Below are 25,291 nucleotides of genomic sequence, written 5' to 3'. Positions count from 1 at the left end.
GATAACACTGATGCTTTCCAACTAAAACACGGAAGGAAAACGTGTTGGTTTGACTGTCACAGGAGATTCCTACCACCTGATCATCCATATCGTAGGAGTAGGAATTTGTTTACGAAGAACAAGAGGGTGTTTGACAGTCCACCTGCAGAAATTAGTGGGAAAGGTTTGAAGACACAACTAAGAGATTTTGGTGCAGAAAGGACGCCAGACGTCGGTGGACATGCGCGTTTTCCGGTAGATGCTGTTGGAAACCTACATAACTGGCACAAAAAAAGTATATTCTGGGATCTGCCATACTGGGAGGATCATTTGCTAAGGCATAATTTAGATGTCATGCATATTGAGAAGAACTTTTTTGACAACCTCATGAACACGATCCTTAACGTTCAAGGTAAAACAAAGGATAATTTGAAGTCAAGACTGGATTTAGTTGATATATGTGATCGTTCAGAACTTCATGTTGATGGAAATGGTAGGGCTCCTTTTCCCATATACCGACTTGATGCAGAGGGAAAAAATGCGTTCTTCGATTGGATTTCAAACGATGTGGAGTTTCCAGACGGTTACGCATCTAATTTGCGTAACTGTATCGACAGAAAGGAAGGAAAGTTTATTGGTTTAATATTAATTTGCGGTAAGTATTCTATTTTTTACTTATTTTTTTAATCTTTAATATTAATTTTCTACTAATTGTGTTTTATTTTCAGCAAGAATTCAACTGGAATGCCGATGAGACATTGTTTATCTATTACCACTTCGTCCATAAAGTTATGGACAACTATGGGAAGCAGATGCACTCGTGGAAGAAGAAGTGGGAAATAAACAAGGTTCGTTTTTATTTATGAAACAATTTTTTAATTTATTAAAATATTTTTTTATTTATTTAACAATTTTTTTTTAAAGGTTCCAAAGGGGATGGACCCTGTCGTCTGGCAGGAGTTGGGTGTGCATTGGAGTAAGAACGAAGTGAGAGCAACTTCTTCCACCAACTCCACCAACCGCAAGAGCGACCGTAAGGGGAAGGGCATGTACATCCATAACTTGGGTGCTCAATCTTTAGCCAGTCTGGGGGATCGCTTGGTAAGCTTGTCGGTTTTTATTATATTATTTAAGATTCTAATATTTTTTTTGTGCATTTCTTTTAATTACTAATGTTTGTTTAATTTATGTTTTTTTCAAGGCGAAAGAAAATGAGGGGGAGCCGGTTGATCATCTCCGCCTAATAAAGACGGCGTATACCAACAAGAAGACCGGCGAGATTGATGATGGTGTTGTGAGGATGTGGTCACCCTCATCGACAGTCAGATGAAACAGGAAGTGTCTCAGCTTCAAACCGAGGATGACGATTCGACGGGATCGACCGGCTTGCCTCGGGTTCGGATCAACCAAATCGTTGAAGCGGTAAGTTCTTTTTTTAAAGTTCAATTCATTTTTTATATTATTTAAATTTGACACTTTCTTTTTCAGGTGGTTCCAAAGAAGAAGGGCCGTTTGTTCGGTTTGGCTCGTCGGTCCAACTCGGTTCCGTCTGCTTCTGCACCAACGTCGTCCTTTGTTGATCAAGAAGTCCTTCTGAGTCAGATGAGGGACAAGGATGCTCGCATATCTGCGTTGGAGTCCATGGTGGCGAGTCAAGAGGCGGGCTGGGAGGCATAGAGGAAGCTGAATGAGCAAATGATGGCGATGATGAGGAGCATGAACCCAAACGCCAACATGGAGTTCCGGACCATGCAAGACCCGAACGACCCGTAGTTTAATTTGTTTCAAAAACTCGAAATGTTTTATTTTGATTTGTATGACTTTGAAATTTAAAAAATATGTTTTTAATTTAAATTTTAATTTTATATTTTCGAATTTAAATTTTAAAAATATTTTTTTTTCAAAAATAATTTTTTCAAAAAAAAAATTATTTTCAATATATTCCGAGGAACAGCTGTCCTCGGAATATTCCGAGGGACATCTTCCTCGAAAAATTTCGAGGGCTACCTTCCTCGAGAATTTTCGAGGAAAACAGTTCCTCGGAATATTCCGAGGACAGCTGTTCCTCGAAAATTTTCGAGGGCCACCTTCCTCGAAATTTTCGAGGAAATGGTCCCTCGGAATATTCCGAGGAACTTAGTTCCTCGAAAATTTTCGGAGGCCTTTTCCTTCGGTATAATCCTCGGTATATATCGAGGGAATGGTTCCTTAATATATATCGAGGACCTCTTCGACGAACGCCTGTCCTCTAAATTTCCTCGGAATTGTTGTTTCTCGAAATTCCGTCACAAAATTTCGAGGAAATTTCGAGGAAAAATGAAATTTCGAGGAGATTTTTTCGAGGGACTTTTTCTTCGGTATGTCGTCGGAATACGGTTATTCCGACGACATACCGAGGAAAAAGTCCCTCAGTATCAACGTGTTTTCTTGTAGTGTTAGGAACTATTGCGTGCAACTAGTTTTGAGCTTTGTTCTTCATTATGTGATCGATCTTAGTAATATTTTTTTTTTCTTTTTGTGTTCGACCAAAGAATTCAAATGCTATGAAATAATATGAGTTTTCATCAACTTTTCTAATGTGATACTTAACCTTCGTATGAACAATGAACAGAAGTGTTAGACGCATTGATCGGTCTCAAAGTTAAATGCTTGTAATGTCATTGTAAAGCTCAATGTTACATTACAGAGAAAGAAACATAAACATCTTTCAGTTTATACAGTGCACCGAATCAGATACTTTTAATTCTACATACACAAGATGACATAATCTTTCTACTTTAGCAAAAGAACCATGCACTAAGTTAGGACACTTTTTGGGCACGCTTTAACTTGTGAGAAAGCCGACTCAAAAGGACCTTTGTGTAGATCTTGTGATGATTCTATAGCTACGTCATCTTGACTACACCACACATGACTCAGTAATTTCATCAGAAAAGTGTCAGTTGCAATGCAACAAGTGAAAGAAAGAGGAGATTTATTCAATGGATCTTCTGTTCTTTTTACTTATTGCAAGTTACTCTTTCAAACCATATCTTTTTCTGAAGTACCAGAATTGTGGTGTAAATCAAGGCTCCATCGATAGATAATTAACCATGGCACTAGGTTGACGTGAGCTAAGCACCAACGCAAACCGGGTGGCCAAAGCCTCTGCTTCCTGTCTTTGTCTTCGCCGATGCAAGATACTAATGGCTGAAGCCATGATGTAGCAAGGAAGAAGAAAAGTGGCAGCTCGGAGTAAGAAAAGCTGCAAAGAAGATTAATAGATTAGTTTTGTGGTTTTGGACTTGGAACCATCAGCAGCATAGTCTGTTATATAAACTTGGTTTCAACTTACTGAAAGTATAGAAGAAGGGTCCTCCTCTTCACCATCTGCATAATCTGGTATAGTCAATGCGTACCGCAATAGAAGAGTCATCATCTGCAAGAGCGATATCATCAGGTTTACAACTCATTGGTAAGAAAATGGTGGTGTTTGAAACTCTAAGAAAAGCTTTATAGGCTTACAATTAGAGCAGATATGCGGAAAAATGCAGCTAGACTAGTATCTGGTTCTGTATAATCATCATACTCCAACTCTAGAATCTGACGTTCAGCTTCTGCGATTGCCAGTAGGTGTGGATGGTCTAAATCCAAACCTGAGATTGTCCATCCTCCACTACAAACATATAACTTTTAAGTTAGAACAATTACAAAGTCATGTATCTAGTAGTTACGAAACTGATCATACCCAATGTCAATAGTAGTTTCTTCAGATTGGAGTGGAGGTGGTGGAGAGGTATATCCAGCTTGGTATGGCTGGATAAGACAAGTTCAAATGTTGTCAGATTTCAAACTTACATAGATTTATTTTTACAGTAAATGCATGGAAGGCAGGAGATGATTTAAATGAATGATCCTAAACTACTCACCATTGGAATTGTTGTTCTTGATAATCTATAATTTCCTCATCTAATACTACCTCTTTTGTGCCAAATAGATCTAAAAACTCCAAATAATAATCAAAGACTCCAATATATATACTTTGACTCCATAAAAGACTACAAACATATGTTATAAACAGGTAAAAACACCAATATATCAGTTCAGTTTCTGGTGGTGTCATTAGCTCTCTCTCTCTACTCCTAATGATTAAAACAGAGTCGAGAAAAGAGATATATACCTGGTGACAGATCTCACATATAGTGTTTCCCTTTTCATTGCACCAACGTTGAACACATTTTCTATGAGCATACTGTCCAAAAACATTTGAAGCTTTTTTTCTCAGCATCTTCTTGGATAATAATCATAGTTTCTTGGTGTGAGCATGATGAACAATGGATAGAAAACTACCTTTAAGCTTCCATTGCAAGCACATGGGCTCTCAAGATTCTTAATAGCAGATTCCTCCTGACAAATACGACACTCCCCCCACCAAACCAGTGGATCCTCCTCCTCTCCCTCGTAGATATCAACTGCATTATCCTCCATGATGCAAGACGGCTCAGGTGTTTCAGACTCAACGGGAGGTGAAGGAACCGGACGCATCAGTCGATCCACATTTACCACCATGTGTTCACTCATCTTCAGCCTCACAAAAACAAATCAAGAAAATCACCTGGAAAAGTTCAAGAAGAGAAGTGTTTATAGCGTGGAGTAGGAGGATTTCTTGTCCTTGATTTAAGAGCAGAAAAATCGGGAGGAATGTTAGCAGAGACGCAAAGAAGTTGTGGTTTTGCTTTCAAAACAAAAAACAAATCTGGGGAAGATAGAGAGACAACTTCCAAGATTTTTCCCGTAAATCAAGCAAATGGAAAGCAGCTTTTTATAGCAGCGAAAGAAAAGAGGAGAGGAACAGAGAGAGAGAGAGAGATAACGGCGTCTGAAAAGTTTAACGGCTCCGTTAGGACTAGCCGTTGACCATAGTTTTAATACTTATAACGGCTCCTAGTAGTTATATATAATGAGCTAATTAATATTGACAACATAGATTATAGTTTTGGTAGAGGAATTAGAGAATTTTATACATACTGATTTACATATACAACTTGTCTCTTTATATATCCAATGTAGAACCGAGTCAAATAATTCGAAATAAATACAACATATAACCATTTATTATTTTCGTCCCAAGATGAGTTCAACAAAGCTATCCAATTTCAAAAGTATCATTTTCGTCTTTTAGCTTTTAATTTTCTGAAATTTTCGTTTTAAAATATAATTAGAAATATCAAATATGTATCTTACTTACCTTTTTATTTTGTTGTGTGTAGCTTTTTATCTTTAATAAAAGATAAAAAAAATGAATACAAAATACCTAGTTGTTTGATATAGATGGAGTTTTGTAAAACGATATTTATATCATGATGGATAAGGCAAGATATAAGTACGACTATGAAGAATGGGTATAAGATTCATTAGAATAAGTAAACACTTGGTTTGAAGAACATTATAGAACTCACATCTTCTTTTTTTCATTTTAAGAAACATATTAACGTCGTTGACCATTAATGATCATATACATATCTGTCAGACTGTTTATATTTTATTGACATAGTTGTTGTATTTTTTGGAAATTATTGACCGTTGTGGTGTATAGAAATGATCAACTACAAAGAATGATTCAATAAGGAAAGACATGGTCACGTCTACATAATTTCAACAAATGTAATAGTTTGTCTGACACAGATGATGAATGCAGACAGACGCTCTGATTCTTGACGTTATATAATCTTTTAATAAGTTGCTTGTCGCACGGAGAAATGTAGTGTTTCTATTATATAAGAAATATATTTCAAATGTAAATTTATTCGGTGAAATATATTTCTAATGTAAATTTAGGGCTCGTAAATTAATTCGGTGAAATATATTTAAAAATTTACCTTTAACATCAAACAAAATAAAAAGTTAAGAAAATCCACCAAAATATATGGGATACCAACTTATATGCTTATTAAGTTATAACTCACTACTCCCGAAGAACATCTATCTTATTAAAGTAGAAGTACTTTAACCTTTTGTTTGGTAGTAGGGATGAGAGTTTTTGAAAAAAAAAAATTTTGTTTGGTAACAAAGATAGTAGAGAATTTTGTCTTTTCCTTATTTAAATGATAGATTTAAGTATTTAATGTATTTTCTTAATTTAAATAGTAGATTTCCTTAATAGAATGAATCTTAATCAAAATAAATTTCCCTATAGATTTTTGTTAACATTAAATATTTTCATATTTATTAATAAAAATAATAAATAAAATCACACATCAAAATCCATTTATATATCATATAAATAAAATATAAAATATTTTATTTATAAATTGTTAGTATAACACTTTTATAATAATAAGTTTAGTTATAAATATTAAATTTTTATATGATACAATGTGATATAATAGACGATTAAAATCACATAATATAATTATTTAAAGTAATAAATAAATTTTAGTTTTAAAATGTTATACTAACAATTATGTAATACATATTAATTTACATATATATATTATATATATTTTATATATATATATAGATATTATCATTAGAACAAAGAAAAAAATTGAAGTGAAAGCAATATTTATACGGGCACGGGTCAAACTATAGAAATAAACAGCAATGGCGTAAGATTTTTTTTTAACAAATTTATTTTAATTTCAAATATGTTTATATATTTTATTTATTTATAAATTATTTTATTTTTTATTACTAATGCTAAGATTTTGGAATTGAAAAAATTATGACCCATCTCTATATTATTTTAATTAGGAATTTAAAATTTATATCAAAATATTTTTTTAAACTTTTAATTTTTATTATAACTACAAATGTTAATTTTCAATCTAAATTTTTTTAAATATTACAAATATATCATTTATAAATAAAAAAATTAAAACATAAAATAAATACCCGTCCGGTTGGGCGGGTCAAGATCTAGTAAACTTTTATGCGTTTTAATTATCTAGTTCAAAAAAGAGGAGGTCTAAAGAATATAAACGCTTGATCTGATGTACATACAACTATAACTTATACCCGAAAATTGAAAATTGATTTCTCAATTACAGAAAATATATTTAAAGATTCTTTTTTACAAAAAAAATTACAGAAGATTCAAGTTTACTAAGCCAAAAAAGAAGTATAAGCTAACCTTGACTTCTGCAGAGTACACAAAGGTATGTTTTGCGAATATAGGTTAGTGGCTTGGATCAGCAGAATGGTACATATAGGATTGATATTTATTTTATAGACCTACTCATAAAATATAGGTTAGAGCAGCATTATCCCACAAACCCCAAGTGGGTTTCTAATTTCTTTTTCTTTTTTATTTTTCGGTTAAAAAAATTGCACATGGGGTCCGCAAACAGTGCAGAAAACCTACCGAAATGTTTCTTCTCCTGCGCCTTTTTTGCTCGGTTTCTCCACTTTTTCTGGATCCTACATGCTAAAATCTCTTTACAGAAACCGCGATAATTCTGCCCTTAGAGCATGAGCATTGGTGGTTCCTTAAGGGAGTTTTAGTAGAACGCTCAATATTTTAAGTCAATTTATTTAGTCCAAGTTACGGACTGTCCAAAATAGGACAATTGTTTTTGGAGCTGCAGTTGCGCCCACGGGATGTATTCTCATTGTTAAGACCAAAGAAGAGTTGAAGTTTTCATCCCTCATTGTCTAAGTCAAAGTTAATTTCCGAAAGAATCTACTGATTTGTTTTCTTCGACATAGTGTCCACGACATACATGGTCTGCTTTGTGATTGCAGATTTGATCCTGCGAAAACAAAATAAATCAGTGATAATACATGAAATAACTACAAATTGATATTAAGATATGGTGTTTTTAAGTTGAAATAGATTAGAGAGAGGTCGGAGAGTTTAGAATGAGGATCATTACATTTTGTTACAGCCATTTGAGAGGAAACGAGAGAACATGTATATTTTCTTTATATAAAGAGACAAAATTCCATTAAGGTTAAATATTTTCGATTTAGAAGACTTTCAATTACGTGAAAGTCTTCTAGAAATTTACTATTCGCCGAGATGACTTCAATATTTTTAGTGGGAGTTAGAAGACTTTCAGAGAAGTCTTCTAACCGATAATACTAATCATCAGACGACTTCCCTGTAAGTCGTCTAGACTCTAAACATAACCCCTAAACTAATTTAACTAACTAAACACTTCATAAAAATCAAACTAAACTTAAAAAATGTTTACTATACACATAAATAAACACATAGAGATAAAAAAATTATTTTTCAAAAAAACATTTAAGCTATTCAAAATGTAACCATAAGAGTACATACAATACTACAACATATTTTGCCAAACCTTAAACCAAAGAATATCATGATTCACTACTTTCACTCATCTATGTTGAAAAAATTCAATTTTATTATATCTTAATTTATATCACTTAAAAATATTTATAATTACATGATTTTGATTTTTCATTTATCAAAATATTTTTAAAATTTTTATAAATTATTTTTAAGATCAACTATAACAGACGACTTCTCTCGACGTCGTCTAGATGACTTACAAAAATCCGAAGATTCAGAAGACTTTTTGGGTTATATTCTTAAGAATGAGTTCTGTTTTTTTTGTCACAAAGGGCTGACTGTAATTTCACAAGACTTTTAGGTTAGTTTTGCATTTGATTCAAGTTTGGATACAATTTTGCATTTAAAATCAAGTTTTGTGTCATGATTATTATTTTTAAAATATTTATTTTGAACAATAGTAGAGATATATATTGGTAGAATAGGTTAGTTTTTATTAATTATCTTTAGTATCATGATAAATGTGTGTATATATATATATGTGTGTGTGTGTATATATTAAAGCAAGATTTTAATTAATAATATTAATTAACCTAATGACTTATCCTATAATCATGAATAATATAACAAGTAAACATATTCACTAAAATTATGGATAATATGACAAGTAAATAGATATTCTTAATTTTCAATAATTTATATCTATTTATTAATTAAATGTCTTAAATATCATGATAATTAAATATATTTTTTAAAATAATAGTATATCATGATAATTAATTATCTTAACTATCATAATAAATATTTTTTTGAGCAACTGATTCAATATATATATATATATATATATATATATATATATTAAAATAAAATTTTAAATAATAATATTTATTAAACTACTAAATTATCATATTATCACGGAGAAGATGACAAATAAGTAAATTCACTTCTAAAATAATAGTATTGATTGATGTGCGGCAACTTGTGCGGACTAATATATGCATATGTACCTAACAATTTTAGTTCTGATCTTTTTATGATATATTTTATTAAATTAGATAAAAATTTAAAATTAGAATTATAAACTTCAATAGTTATATTGATAATCAATATCTTAAATTATATTACTTTGTTTCATTGGTTTATTTATAAAATGTAGGTTTTGGATCATAATATTTTCTATAGTAATAATCAAATTAGAAAACTTGGGTTTGAAATTAAAAAAAATATTGTATTTTCACAAAAAGAAATCCATTGGCACTAGAAGGATCTGGATTGCATGGAAGTTTTATCGGACGTTCGCTTCCTACTTCAGAATCAGAATCAGAATCAGAATTAGAACCTTGTCGAAATGAATAAGAATATAAAATCATAGTTCTAGTTTATATAAAAATCAAATTTTAATAGTAATAAAATGTAGAGAATAGAAATATAGAAATTTTAAAACTAATACTAGAAATTATCTTTATGCATTGAAATTTTTATTAAAAATATATCATATATTCAAATAAATTGTGTAAATTATTTATGAAGTATAAAAAATAATTAATATAATAATTTCTTTTAAACTTAATTTATGTGTATTTACACAGTTTTGACATGAAATCATTTCAAAATTATTTTAAATTTAAATCATATAATTTTTAGTCCTAAATTTTATAAAATTATCATTTTAATATATGTATATATATATATATATATATATATATATATATATATATATATATGGAAATACACTTACAACATGTACCCGCTTCCTAATTTTTTTTTAAATCTCGTTTCTGCGTTTCCATACGCTTATGTTTCCATGTAACATAGGGGAGGACTATAAACAATCAAAACCCATAAAACATCAACAAAATAACAATAGTCTAAGGATGTTCAATCTGGTAAAACTGAACCATTTGAAACCGAACTGAACTGAACTAGAAAAAAAAAATAGTTTGGATTTGGTAGTACCAAGAAAAACAAATGGATGTTATTTTTAAGAAACCACAATATATGGATATGGTTCAATATATTACCAGATCCAACCGAATAAATGGAAGAAACAAATTTATTAAAATATATTAACATATTTATATATAAATTTTATAAAAATTTATATTTGGATTAGTATTTCTAATAAGAATTAGAGAAACTGACTATAATATTTATCACTAAAATCATAAAATAAATATAAAATAAACGTTTATAATGCAAATATCAATTGTCAATATATATTTATTAATTAAATAGTTTAAATATCGTGATAATTATATATTAAAATGTATCATTTTAAATAATAGTATAGTCTATATATCAGTAGCATGAGTTAATGTTTATTAATTATCTTTGATATCATGGTAAACAAATACATGTATATATTAAAACAAAATGTTAAATAATAATATTAATTAAACTATGACTTATCCTATAATCATGGAAAATATGACAGAAGCAAATTCATAAAAATTATGGAAAAGATGACAAGTAAGTAGATATTGTGAATGTCTATTTATTAATTAAATGTCTTAATTATCATGATAATTATTATTTAAATACAATTTTAAAATAAGAGTATATTATATATATATATATATATATATAAGAAAGTCTAATACTAATTAATTATCTTCCAAAAAATAAAAATAATATTTATTAAACTGATAACTTATTAAAATATATTTTTAAAATAATAGTATATATATATCGGTAGAAAAGGTTAATATTAATTAATTATCTTATACATATATATATATATATATATATATGTGTGTGTGTAAAATCTTAAATAACAATATTAATTAAACTAATAACTTATCCTATGATCATGAGTCTGTGTTTGCTAACAAAAAAAAAAGAAGAATATAAAAAGTAAGCAAATTCACTAAAATTATAAAGAATATGACAAATAAGGAAATTCACTTCTCAAATCAAGAAAATTTATTACATTTACTAAACTCTTATTGGTGTAAAATTAAAAAAATAGATAATCACAAAAAATATATTTAATACTGAAATTTAATGTGTTTTACTAATCTGTGTGAAAAAGTTAAAACATGTAATATTATAATATATAATTATATATGAACATAATATTAAGCATTGAAATATAAGATGATATTAAGTTTTATTTACAAAATATATTTAAATATTTTTTTTTTATTTCAATTTTCATTCTCCATGAAATAAAATCATTTGATTAACCTTTAAAACCTAATAAGAACTTTGGCTTAAAATAAGATAATAAATAATTAAAAAATTAATATAAAATTAACGTTTAAATCTGAAATAGTTAAAACAAAACTTATAATATATTATCAGTAATAAAAATAAAAATAGTAAAATATTGTTATATCAATAAAATTCTGGTTTTCTTTGTTATTAGTTTATTCATTTACTTTGAATGATATAATACAAATTTCATCAAAGTAATTTATTCAGTTTTGTGTAATATTAATAAGTGTAAAGAAAAGTGTAATTAGATTTTGTTAGAAATATTAACCTTTTTTCTCGACTTTGATCAGGTCAACTGATGTTGGATCGTGAGTCTTTTTATCAATTTTTAAATCAATAGATTTTTTTGTTAGTTCCAAATAGAATTATTTATGGATTAATGGGTTTTACAATTTGATCAGATTTGGATCAAATATGAAAACACTGATTCAGACTATAATTGGCATTTCCAAATAGTTTTAACGTCGCAGATAATGCTGTTATGAGATGTCAAACTATACACATACCGCCACATATATTACCGATAAAAAATATCGTAAAAACTTTTCTATTAAATCAGTCTGACATTCTTTTTTTTTTTTTCAAATTATAGTAGCTAATTTTATTTCATTAAGAGAAAACAACGACAATAGTTTCAAACGCAACTTGACGTAAAATACAAATACATTACACAACTAACGTGTTTGATTAGACACGTGATATTTCGCAGCATATCAATATCATATTTTTATTTTATTTTGATACGTCATTTCAACCAAGCATTTTTCTTGATATACCACTGTAGTCAAAAGTGGCTGAGGAAGTTTTCAGGATAAAAGCTCCTAATGCCCATTCTAGTGGTATGTCTTTTTCTCCTGCTTTACTCGCAAACTCGATTCTGCAAGACAACACAAACACAATTTTATTTTATTTATCGAAACATAAAAATTCAACATTGATTTTTAAGACCGTTCTTGAATTTGTGCGATAACATTTACCTTCCATCATCAAGAGCAAAACCAAGACTATCGTGAAGCATTGAGATAATATATGCTGATGAGAAGCAGTACCCAAGCAAATACTCTTCTTTTGTTGTTGGGTGTTCTGCTTTCAGTTCCGACCATTTTTCTTTACAGTACCTCTTTCCAGCTGGAATCATTTCAGCTAGCCAATCCTTTTCATCCAACTCAAAGAACTGATTCATACATAAACATTAGTCGACCTATGTTCCATAAAAAAACCATCCATGCAGATATGAGGTTTTGGATTACATTATACCTTGGACGTGTAGTAGAAATTTGATGTCGCCAAAAAATGCCCTTGTAGATCAGGTGTGAATGTAGATCCAATAGAACAATGCTTATAAGGACATTTCTCTACACATAACAAAAAGTACCAAGGCTGAATTCTTAAGAGATAAAGAAACTTGACACTGATCAACGATACTCAGATATATTAATGATAAAGTTATCTTATACCGTTTCCTTCTTGCAACATTGCATATGTCGCTGATCGGCATTTTGTGAAATTACCAGCAGCTTGAAGCGAGCCTGTTAATCTGCTTTCCTCGGATGAATCCTTGTGTGAATTTTTGTCGAGGTTGTAACCTTTAGGAGTACAAGGGTCAGTAACTATCTCGTCTTCTGAAGAGCTTGCGGCTGGAAGGATTGAAGCACTATATGAGTTTTGAGATAAGTAAGCTTTTTTTAACACAAAGTACGCTTATTTCAATTTGGCTATAAGTAGCTACCCAATTTAAGTAAGCTGATATATCAACATTTACCTGAGTTATGGAGTGATGTCCATAACTTTTCATGGGCTTCATTCTGCAAGGCGACAAAAGTTAATAGCTTATTCAACATCAACATAAGTGTTTGGTGGCATGTTATACAATTTTTGAGAATTTTTTTAAAATGTATATATATTTGAGATCAATAAGCAGCAAACAAATAAGGACATACAATACACGAGTTTCAAAAGTACTTTAAATGAATGGACCAAAAAAAAGTACTCGAAGACACATGGTCTGCTCTAATTAGATTTTACCTGTCCAAGGTGGAGGAAGCTGTGAGTATAGATTTTATACGAAACATTTCCATATGATATCGTACGGAAGAACTCAGGAGGCACATTCTCACTTGACACAAATGTTACCTAAACAAATGCACAAATTATATTACAATCTATTTTTTATAAGAATGTATATAGATTTCACTAACTGAAAATTAGAATTTTACAGAAAATATGTGAACATATAGAGCTTCAATTCTAAACTTAGTTTCACGGTAAAAACAGATAAAAACAAAAGACAAAGATAATCGATACTTTAGAATTTCAGCTTGGTAATAAAGATGACTAGAAGTACCGATGCTATCTTAAAAGCTCGGTTTTCACCACCTATTTGAGGTTTATAATAATTTGACAGGGAAAAGAGATTATACCTGCGCAGAAGCCCCACCGAGCTCAACAATCCCTGTTGTTTTCAACGGATCACCTCCAAGCGAACCAAGTGCATAGTTTGCTGTAACCCAAGCATATATACCTTCATCAGATCCTGCCCAAAAGAATTTCCAAGAGATTTCTAATTAATAATTTATTAACTTAACTCTTAATGGATTGGCACATTTACTATTAACTCAACTTATTAGCTAATATATATATATATATAGAAAGAAACTAAAACTTAGATCCAAGCCATTCCAACCAACAAGTAAACTTTGAACATTTATGTCAGCAATCAATAAAAACCCTAATCTTAGTTAATCAATAATAGCATTACTAACCAGAGATAACCGAGGCCCATTCATCTCGAAATTTAAAACCAGAAGATCTAAGAACTCTTCTGGTGACATCTAAAATCTGTTCCTGAACATCTACATCAAGCAATCTCATTCCAGCTGTCGCCATTAACCTAATGCCACTCTTCTTCAACATTGCCTTGGGAACTCTCCCCTTGGCGAAGTCCACAAGTTTTGTGACTGACACGCTAGCTTCTTCCGGATGATCAGCATACGAAGACAAACCAGGGTTCAGCTTCAAGTTAGCGTAGTTGTCGCCACTGAAATCGTAAACCGGTTTGCCTGACTGGTACCAGTACCGGAACACGTGAACTCGGCTCCCTGAGCTCCCAGCATCGATAACAACGCTGTACCGGTACGAACTTATGCTCCAGTTCCATCCGGAGAACAGGAATGGATAGAGAAGAAACATAAACCCAAACGTGACGGCGACAGAAACGAGTGAAGTGAGGATTAGCAGGAGAAACGGTATCGAGGGTTTTGACTTGGGCTTAGTGAAAGTGTATGCCGAGGGCAATGATTGGTGGTGGTCGGGTGAAATCTGAACCATGAGAGGATCCATCTCCGACTTCATTTTTCAAACCTGAAAATGAGCATGACAATATAGTTTTCACCAACGTTTAATTAACCGTAACGAAAATTTTCAAGATAATCTTGAGATCTGAACGTATATGGACATATGGTAAGTGGTAACATTCATGAAAGTTAAAACTATAAATTATACATAAACTATAGCAATTGCTTTGTGTTTGTAATTTTCGAAGTTTATGCATTTTAATAGAGAACCTGATTCTTTTTTTAGTGGTAATAAAACGGAGGTTGAAACGGCAGTTCGAAGACTGCCGGCGTTGAAGGCTTGAAGCTCGTCGGCTACTCTACTCTTACTCTCCTGTATTTTGTAGTGAAGAAGAAATCCTTGAGCACATATTTATAAACACCTAAGTACTCGACTTTTGGGGTGAAGGTCGGGTGAGGTCTAGTTATAATTCAAAACGTGATTCACAAGCCCCTCTAAACGACAGACCCAGTTAGAAACACAAGGCCCCAAATTTCTTTTTCGTCCTTTTAGGGCATCATTAATGGGTGTCCTTGTACTAAAATCTTTTAAAAAAAATGTGTATGTATATATTATATATGCGTGATGTAATTGTAGGTTAAGGATTTTACGGAAACTCAAACCCAACTTAAATAAAAAAATTTCGGTTTGGATTTCCGTAAAATCCTTAACCCACAATTACACATGCATATATATAATGTTGTTCTTATTAATGCGGTAGACATTATGATTCTAAAGATAAGAATCATTTTCAATAAATCTTTAGTATTAGAAAAAATGATTGCTGGCTACATGAAGTATTTGACATCACATGGCTAATCATGCAAACTAAATAAATGTATACCCAGCTACACGAAATATATATTATGCATGATAACATCCCTCAACTTTATGATGTTATGTAGTTAACATTACGATTTTAATTTAATTCATCCAAAAATTGATATATATATCATTGACTGCTTAAATATATCATTTCATCAATTAAAATATAACGTATTTGACGGTAATTTACCTAAATTTTATTTTGATCCGTGATTTTATTGATTATATTATTTGATGTCAATTTATTAACTCTAACATTTTATTTGTTTAATATAATAAGTTAAATTAATGAAATATTTTATAATTTTTTATAAACAAAAATTGCATTTGTTGAAACTCAATAAAACTTTCATATTAGATTTTTATTCCTCATTATTTTTATTCTTAAAAGTATATAATTTATCACATAAGTTTTAAACAAATACAATGTTAGTGAATAAACTGACAACAAATAAGTTTTATAATTAAAAATATCAAGAAGTATATATCACATAATTAATCAAACAAATTACAGAATATTTATTAAAAGTTCATAACAAAAACAGATTAAAACAATAACTTTCATATTAATATAAATATAAATAATATAATTATATAGTTTTAAAATACACTAAAATAAAATGTCAAAACACAACTTATCAAAAATGTTAAAACATATTGATTTTGTAAAGTAGATTTTGTTAAAAATATTTTGACACTTTTAAAATACGGGTCAAAACAAATTTTAGTTAAATTACGTTCGTTTTGGTCATATTTTAATTGATGAAACGAGATATTTAAACAGTCTCTCACATACACATCACTTTTTGGATGATTGGAATTAAACTCGTGATGTTAACTATATAACTTCATAAAGTTGAGGGATGTTATCATGCATAACATATACTTCGTATAGCTGGATATACATTTATTTAGTTTGCATGGTTAACCATGTAATGGCCAATACTTGAAATAGCGAGCAATTATTTTTTCTTAGTATTATTCGCGTCACTACTAAACCAAAATGGCTTAATTGATTTACGCCAACTATTTGGTAAACTTCTGATTTAATATATATGTATCTCCATTACATTAATTTTTCTATAGTACTATCTATAATATTTTTACTACCTGGAAATCTATTTCTGATTTGGAGAGTTTAACATTTTTTCGCTTAGTGTCTCTCCACAATTTGTCTCAAATCACTATGGATTTACCGTTAGGATGATTCGTCAATCTCAGTTTAGTGTAAACATAATCTTTTACATGTTTTATCTAATATAAAATGTAACATTTTTTAATTCTTTCCTTCGAAAAAATAACACTATATGTTTATCAATTTCGAACTCATGAATCTCATTGTAGAATCGACAACATGCCTTATTTGGGCCATGTATTTTTTTATATATATATCCTTATAACTTTTGAGAATTATAAAAATATAATACAATAAGAATTTTAAATTGTATTTTTATATAAAATAATATTATGTACTCTCATGAGGCATTCATATATATCTTTTATGAACATTCTATAAGTTTGCACCAACGTTTAAGTAATCTTAGCGAAAATTTACAAGATAATCTTGAGATCTGAACGTATATGATTATGGACATATGGTAAGTGGTAACATTCGTGAAAGTTAAAACTATAAATTATACATAAACTATAGCAATTTCTTCGTGTTTGTAGTTTTCGAAATTTATGCATTTTAATAGAGAACCTAACTCTTTTTTTAATGGTAACAGAACGGAGGTTGAAACGGCAGTTCGAAGATTGCCGGCGTTGAAAGGCTTGAAGCTCGTCTGCTACTCTACCCTTAGTCTCCTGTATTTTGTAGTGAAGAAGAAATCATTGAGCGCATATATATGAACACCTAACTACTCAACTTTTGGGGTGAAAGTCGGGTCAGGTCTAGCTATAATTCAAAACGTGATTCACAAGCCCCTCTAAACGACAGACCCAGTTAAAAACACAAGGCCCCACATTTCTTTTTCGTCCTTTTAGGGCATCATTAAACGGTGTCCTTGTACTAGGGTCTTTAAAAAAAAATATGTGTATGTATATATTATATATGCGTGTATAATCGTAGGTTAAAGACTTTACGGAAATCTAAACCCAATTTAAATAAAGAATTTTCGGTTTGGATTTCCGTAAAATCTTTAACCCACAATTACACACGCATATATAATATTTACATACACATATTTTTTTTTTAAAGATCCTAGTACAAAGACATCAATAATGTTGCTCTTATTAATGTGGCAGACATTATGATTTTAAAGATAAGAATCATTTTCAATAAATCTTTAATATTATTCGCGTCACGACTGAACCAAAATGGCTTAATTAATTTACGCCAAGTATTTGGTAAACTTCTGATTTAATATATATGTATCTTCATTACATTAATTTTTCTATAGTACTATCTATAATACTTTTACTACTTTGAAATATATTTCTGATTTGGAGAGTTTTACATTTTTTCACTTAGTGTCTCTCCACAATTAGTCTCAAATCTCTATGGATTTACCATTAGGATGATTCGTCAATCTCAGTTTAGTGTAAAGATAATCTTTTACATGTTTCATCTAATATAAAATGTGAATTTTTTTTTAATTTCTACATGTTTGTCAATTTCAAACTGATTCTCATTGTAGAATCGACAACATGCCTTATTTGGGCCATGTATCTATATCTATATATATAAAGAAAATGTGTCTCTGTTTTTAGAGAGCCACGTCACTAAATGAGTTCCTCATGACTCGACACGTGTCCAAACGGTAACCCCATCCGTGTTTCACTTAAAATCTGTTTTGATATTTGGGCTTTGACAATTAAAGCATAATTTACGGATAATTTTGGTAGCTTTGTATAATGTTTTGCATTTGGGCTTTCGGGATGGTTGGCCCAGAGCCATGACCACACTTCTTTTCTTTGTCTTCAAAGACGACATTCTGTTAATCATTTCAACTTCTTCGTCGTACACTAAAACTGAGTAACGGATTCACCAAGATTTATGCTGAAGCCATAAATGATAACATGACTTTTCAGGTCCCTATCAAATGAAGTAGTATGTGAGATGTCGAATCAATCCTATGTGATTTCAATGCACTGAGAATACAAATCTATGCTTAATCTAAGTGCAAACAGGTTTTGAATGATGATGTGAACTAGAACTATGCTAAAATACAATAAATGAACAAGCTTTCAATCAATCTAGGACAATAGGACTCATGGGGCTAGGCATTTGACTTTAATTGATTAAGATCCAATCTAAGGGTGTCAAACTTTCAATCATAAGACTTCCTTAAGTCTAGAACACTGAAATAAGTAAGCTCTATGGTCAAGAAGAATGCTCATTTGCTTTAATCAACTAGACATCAAAGGTCTTTGAGCCTAAAAGATCTAATCAATCATTAGGGATGAGTCTATTAACTATCTAAACTCCCTTAGCACAATGGTCTTTGTGTAAGGTAAGTTTAGAGCAAGCTCTACTTGGTTCAGACATTTCATCAAACACCTTGTGGGTGGGAAATGTCTAGAGCTCTAGAATAAAGAGACCAACTTTAATCTAGCAATAAGAGAAGTAGACAATCAAGAAAACAAGAGATCTAACACTAAACACCTTTAGATCTTCACTTAATCACTCTAATCACCCTATCCCATGAATCCAAAAGGTAACTACTCACTAATAGACATGAATAACCCAAAACCCATGGATGATTGAAAGTTAATCATGCTTAGTGGTCAAGATTGATCAATAATCACAAGAGATAAAGATGAAAAAAGCTCAAGATTAAGTCTTTCACCAAAATAGCTAATGTGATTACAATGAAAAACAAGATCTCCCTCAAAATCAGGTCTAAAGGGTATTTATAGAAGTCTAAAAACGAGCTGGGTCAACCCAACAATCCTGGATCAACCCAAATAAAAAAACAGTCTTTTTCGCCCGTAGCGACCTTGCATCCCGCTACAGTGGTCGCTACGTACGCTCGGAGCCCTCCTAGCGACATGCTCTGGTCGCTACGGCTCTGGTCGCTACAGGGTTGATATGCCTCCAGTAGATTGATCATAACTCCTTCAATACAGATCCAAATGACTTGAAACCACCTCCATTAGAAAGCTAACTCAATTTACTTTGTCTTCCCAAAATTTGAGCTTCAAAAGATATCTTTAAGGCCTTCATCCATGTTCATCTTTAACCATTTTGACTCAAAACCCCTCAAATGTCTCCAAAGTCACCAATAAGCATCTCCAATATCTGATAGAGACAAATGTAATGCAATGCAACCTAAATGCACTCTAAATGCATGCAAAGAAACAATATAAAGACTAGAATGAAGCTTAAGAACATGTAAATACACAAGATATCAATAAACTTAACATTTAATCTTCGACCCCACTACTTCTCATCACATCACAACCTTCGATCTCTTCGAATTCTTCACGATTTGGAGATATAAATAAGCGTTTCTGCGAGCTAGGTCGTGGTGGGTTCGGAGTGGTCTACAAGACGAGTCTCCAGGATGGCAGTCAAGAAACTGACCTTCTCGGGTCTGATAAAGTCGCAGGAGGAGTTCGAGAGCGAGATAAGAAAACTCAGACAAGCTGAGGCACAGGAATGTCGTTGAGATCAAAGGGTACTACTGGACGCGACTGCTGCAGCTCCTTCTCTATGAGTTTGTATAGACTATGAGTTTGTAATTTCTAGAGAGAGAGTTTTCTCTCTGTTCTCAAATCTTTATATCTTTCAAAGAGAGAGAAAACTTGATTTTCTTTTCCGGCTCATGTTCATAATAATATAATGAATTGGATCTTTTGTTTATAGTTTACCTCTTCTTTTTGTTTCTCTTCATTGGTTTTCAATCTAATCTTTTGTGGGAGACAAGAAGAGTAATTTTTAGTGGTTTGTTGTGGTTTCAAACTAAAACTGAAGCGGTTCTTCACTTCTTTCATCTCTTAACTTTGGTTTTAGCTTGATTTTATTAAAGTTTCGATCTTTATGGTTCGAAGTTTTCTTTCTGATCTGTGATCAGATTTCAATTCCGTTCTGGAGTCGGAAAGCTATCGTGCCATATAGCTATTTCAAATACCTATTCTTTAATTTCTCTTAGCACTCTCTTTCATGGTTCAGAGAGTAATATCGTGGTCTTCAAGCGTCAATCCTGAGTGCGTAGCTGTTTTCGTGGAGTGTTATGATGTGTCTGGGGAAGCTTATACAGACAGGGACGAGTGCGTTTGCCTGCCTTGGCGTGAATGATTCAGCATCATTCTGGGGATAGCGAGAGGTCTTGCTTATCAGCACGGGAGTAACATCACTCACTACAATCTGAAAGCAACGAACGTGCTCATAGACGCAGCCACATGGGAGGCAAAAGTCTCTGACTTTGGGCTTGCCAGGCTATTGGCCTCGGCGCTGGTATGCTTTTGAAACTGCAATAAGACAATCTTGCTATATATGTTATGTATCGATAATGTGTAGCATATGGATATATGTATGTATAGGTGATTCAACCGGAAGAGTCATTAACGCAGTCTCTTACACAACAGCTTGCTCAGAGCAAACACTTCCATCAGGATACTATTCTCTTGCCAAGAACATGCCTAGATTCTCAGACTTGCAATCCTATAGGTTTTTGTATTAGTTTTTATTTGGAACACAACACCATCCTATAGGTTTTGACAATTCGACATCTCTATACACTTCGCTGATAAAAATACACAAATACAAATTGAGAAAGCTTTAAAGCATTTAAAAGCCCCGTGTCAGTGACCCAACATGTCTGTCAGCAAGACCAATATCATTTGCGACTCAACTGACAGGAAGAATTCGAGAACTTAATTCATTTGAGATAAAAGCGTATATCTTGCCATTCCATGTCCGTAATCGACTAATCGTCATTGCTTCATGGACAAGAAGCCTCTCTGTAACCTGCAACATTAACTCAAAAATATCAGCGTATGGAAGTAAATTTGGAAATGTGCCGGCTATAGTAAGTAAAAGTATATCATGATCTAGTTATTTATGGTGAGAACACATTGCATAGAATCCATATCAGTCGACTTTTTATCGTTCCAAGTTAAACTTCATCCCAAATTTGATATAAATTAGAGAAAGTCACTGTATTATTAATTATCCCCCTTGAGTTTTACAAGATTTTAATAATTTTCATCCAAGGATTTTTCAAGAAGATTGCATGGCGGCCCAAAGAAAGAAAAATGTTAACTAAGATGTCTAATATAGTTAGATCGATAAATCTATTTTATCACTAAACCAAACATAACTGATTCATATTTGGAAACGATAATTCAATTATTCTAAAGCTATTAAAGATAAGTTGTAAATAATTTTTTTCCATACAAACTTGAATGAACAAGATAAAATATTGTTTAATCATATCAAAAATTTAATTAACTTTTTATTCATGTAGCTTGCTTTCTTGAATATAATTTTCAGTTCTGATAATTCAAAAATGTGAGCACAAATAATTTTAGTTTGTTCATCATGAATAAAAAGGAAAATTTTCATTCACCTACCATTATATATTTGTGTTATCGGTTCATTGTATATTTAAGATATATTTAAATACAAATGAAACAAAAAAATTAAAAATATAATTCAAATAATAATGAAAAAAAAATCGTAGTAAGAAACATCATCTCGAGAATAATCACAAGCATAACTATGTTGCATTTATCACAAATTTATTAACAATATATAACGAGCACAATACGATCATGTCATTGTACTTTAGGGAGATAGAGGGAGAAAGTTAGAGAGAGAGAAACAACCAAGAGAGAAAAAGCTTTTCCGGCCGACGGAGTGAGCTTTTACAGTCACTGTCCGTCGGTCCGGCGTTTCTTCCTAGTTGTTTTAAAGCGTCCTTTCTTTTAGGATTTTGTGTAGATCTTTAGTTTCCGTCGCCGCACCTTCTTCCCGGTGGGCGGTCAGCTTAGCGACTCTGTCGTTACTCTTTTCCTTCAAAGGTGAACAGTCGGTTTTAGGGTTTTCTTTAGGTGGAGGTTTCTATGTTCCGGTGACGTTCCGTTTGATGTCTGGTGGTTGTGTTTGGCTTCGGATAGGGAGGAGATCTCGAGTTATCGATGGATGCTCTCCGGTTGATGAAGCGTGATGTTGAAGCTGTGGACCGCGACGCCTCGGGTCGAGATCTCGGGTGAGGCCAGATGAAGCTCTCCGGTGTTCTGAATCTAAAAACAAAGGCGATGGTGATGCGGCTTCTTTATCTGTCGAGGTTGGAAGCAAGAAAGCTGGTGTTTGGCGCCGAGGTTTGCGACGGCTGGTGGGATTCGTCCGTGCCCTCCGGTGAAGATCTGCAGCGGCGACATCGAAGGGAGGAATCGGATGACGCGTGTCCATGCCGTGTAGAGGATGGCAATACGTGGTTTCTCCTCCCAAGGTGTCGGTCGAGTTTAGCAGTTGTGCCTCGTTGGTGGTAATGGACTTGAGGCCCGTTTTTATTTTGTTTGTGTAGCCCAGTTTGTTGTGTGGACTGTGTTGGTTGTAAGGGTGTTAGGATTTCGGCCTGCCCAGTTTCGGCCTTTGGGCTTTCCTTTAATATAATTTCTATGATGGAAAAAAAATATATAACGAGCACAATACAAACCCAAATGATCAAGAAGTATGTAGTTAAGTATGAGTGTCCTCAACACTTATCCAATAAAAACTCTCCTCTTTAAACAAACGGCATCAATATGAATTGAAATAACTAATTTTTTTTGTCAGATTGATATTGGAAGTTTTCAAAGCTTCCAAGTCAAATGATAGTATAGAAAGGTTGTCGAACCACATAGAACTAGTGATCTATAACACCAAGAATACACAAACTCTCTTAATCTAAGCAAACGAGAAGATGGATGATAGTAACAAGCTAAGAACCTACTAATATGAACAAGGTGATCTCAAATCCAATCTAGAAACTAGTGCAAGAACTCAATCAAATGCTAAGGTGGACTCATGGGACTAGGGATTTGATTTTGGGTGACTAAGATCCAAGCTAGAATGGCAAACTATCAAATCAACAATTTCCTTATGCCTAGACACAACATTAAACAAGCTCTTTCTCAAGATGAATGCTCAATTGCTTTAGTAACTCAAGCATCAAATCTCTTCGGTTGAATATTACTAAAGCAATCATTATGGACAAGTCTACTAGCAATCTTAACACCTTTAACAACAAATCTCTTTGGCAAAGTGCATTAAAAGCATTGAAGAGTTGGTTCAGACATTTCATCATACACCTTTCGGGCAGGAAATGTCTAAGGATCTATTTTAGTATGATCAAGACTAAAATAACATTAAGAAACCCTCAACAAGCAAAGAAATAAGTAGATCTAACATTAAACACTCTAGATCTTCACTAATCACCCTTAATCACCCTAATCCATGAATCCAAAATGTGTCTACTCCCTAATCTCCATGAGAAACCTCAAATCCATATGAGATTCAAGGCTAATCATGTTAATGATTAAGAGAAACAAGATATAAGATGAATAAATTCCTAGATAATCAAAAGGTTCAAGGTTTTACAAAATGAGGCAAAGTCTAGAGAGAAAATGAGATAAAACTAGGGTTTTTAGGTCTACAAATATATATAGAGGAGTCCAAAATCGTCCTGGTTTACTCAGATTAAACCGGTCAAACCGAAACTAAACCGGTCAACCAAATAAAATCAGGTTATTTTTCTTCTCTTGCGCCCGGGTTACTCAACCTGTTCCCTATCACCCGGTTCTGACCACAGCGACTTCATGGACCCGTTTTGGCAAACCGCTGTGAACCTCTACGAGCTTGAGCTCTGAGTCCTCTTCCTGGCCAAATCAAAATCGAGCTCAAGTCTCCTCCGTAGTGTCTTGCTCCATACGCCGTGCTGTGCTCCTCCGCGAAGTGGCTCAGACCTCGAGTTCTCCGCCTCCACCGTGAAATCAAAGGACGGGAGCTCCAAATCAAGCTTCTACGATCCGGCTCTGCAACTCGTCTCCGTCTTCTTCGTCATGCTCAGCTTCCTCGCCGTCAAATCGAGCCTCGCCGTCGTCAACCAGTCCGGCGAGAAGAACAATCGTCATCGCCAATGGTGGATTTTAGGGTTTTTGCATCTCTGGTCCTCAGACCTTTGGCTTTTCACAAAGTGACCCCAAAGCTCTTGAAATTTCATAAATGCCCTCACGAATCAACCCAGAAACTTCCAATTGTGCATTCCTAACCCTGTTAAATGCAAATGGACAAATGTATGCACTATATACATATAAATGCATCCTAAAATAATTAATATGACATGAAATGAGTAGCTAAAAACTATAAAAATCACTATATATCAACTCCCCCACACTAGTCCTTTACTTGTCCACAAGTAAACTTTCACAAAAAATCAAGGAAGAGAGATATGAAAGTGGGAGCTCATCATCAAAAGAAACTCTTCTTAGCCATCAACATGATATCCTTATATAATCATACCAAATAGCAAGAGCAAAAGCAAAAGAATATAAGGCAACCAGTCTGGGAAAGATTGACGAGGATTGGTATTTCACGAATTGACCCATGGTTTATTATTGGAGATCTAAATGAGATCAGAGGCAATCACGAGAAGGAAGGGGGTACTCTACGACACGCAGATACGTTTTTGGATTTTAATAACATGATAGATAACTGTGGTTTAATGGAATTTCCAAGTTTTGGGAATACTTTATCATGGAGTGGAAGGA

At 32.4% G+C, this 25,291-nt stretch overlaps 2 protein-coding genes across 2 annotated transcripts; both read right to left on the bottom strand.

Annotated features, from left to right (window-relative positions):
- Window positions 1–2,614: 2,614 nt before the first annotated feature.
- On the bottom strand, window positions 2,615–4,757 carry LOC108809127 (uncharacterized). Its single transcript, XM_018581258.2, has 6 exons — window positions 4,309–4,757; window positions 4,139–4,210; window positions 3,707–3,774; window positions 3,484–3,634; window positions 3,314–3,397; window positions 2,615–3,223 (listed from the first exon to the last, which is right to left on the bottom strand). Exons 1-6 carry the CDS (start codon window positions 4,537–4,539, stop codon window positions 3,044–3,046), a joined length of 786 nt encoding a protein of 261 aa, XP_018436760.1. The 5' UTR covers window positions 4,540–4,757; the 3' UTR covers window positions 2,615–3,043.
- Window positions 4,758–12,141: 7,384 nt separating this feature from the next.
- Window positions 12,142–14,799, bottom strand: LOC108809982 (probable apyrase 5). Its single transcript, XM_018582114.2, has 8 exons — window positions 14,197–14,799; window positions 13,855–13,967; window positions 13,460–13,567; window positions 13,197–13,239; window positions 12,892–13,071; window positions 12,692–12,789; window positions 12,412–12,608; window positions 12,142–12,311 (listed from the first exon to the last, which is right to left on the bottom strand). The coding sequence occupies exons 1-8, from the start codon at window positions 14,783–14,785 to the stop codon at window positions 12,185–12,187; spliced, it is 1,455 nt and encodes a 484-aa protein (XP_018437616.1). The 5' UTR covers window positions 14,786–14,799; the 3' UTR covers window positions 12,142–12,184.
- Window positions 14,800–25,291: the final 10,492 nt, after the last annotated feature.

The sequence above is a fragment of the Raphanus sativus genome, chromosome 6 (genome assembly GCF_000801105.2).
Source record: "Raphanus sativus cultivar WK10039 chromosome 6, ASM80110v3, whole genome shotgun sequence".
In the NCBI taxonomy this organism is placed as follows: domain Eukaryota; kingdom Viridiplantae; phylum Streptophyta; class Magnoliopsida; order Brassicales; family Brassicaceae; genus Raphanus; species Raphanus sativus.
This window is presented reverse-complemented; position numbering and strand designations above follow the sequence as displayed.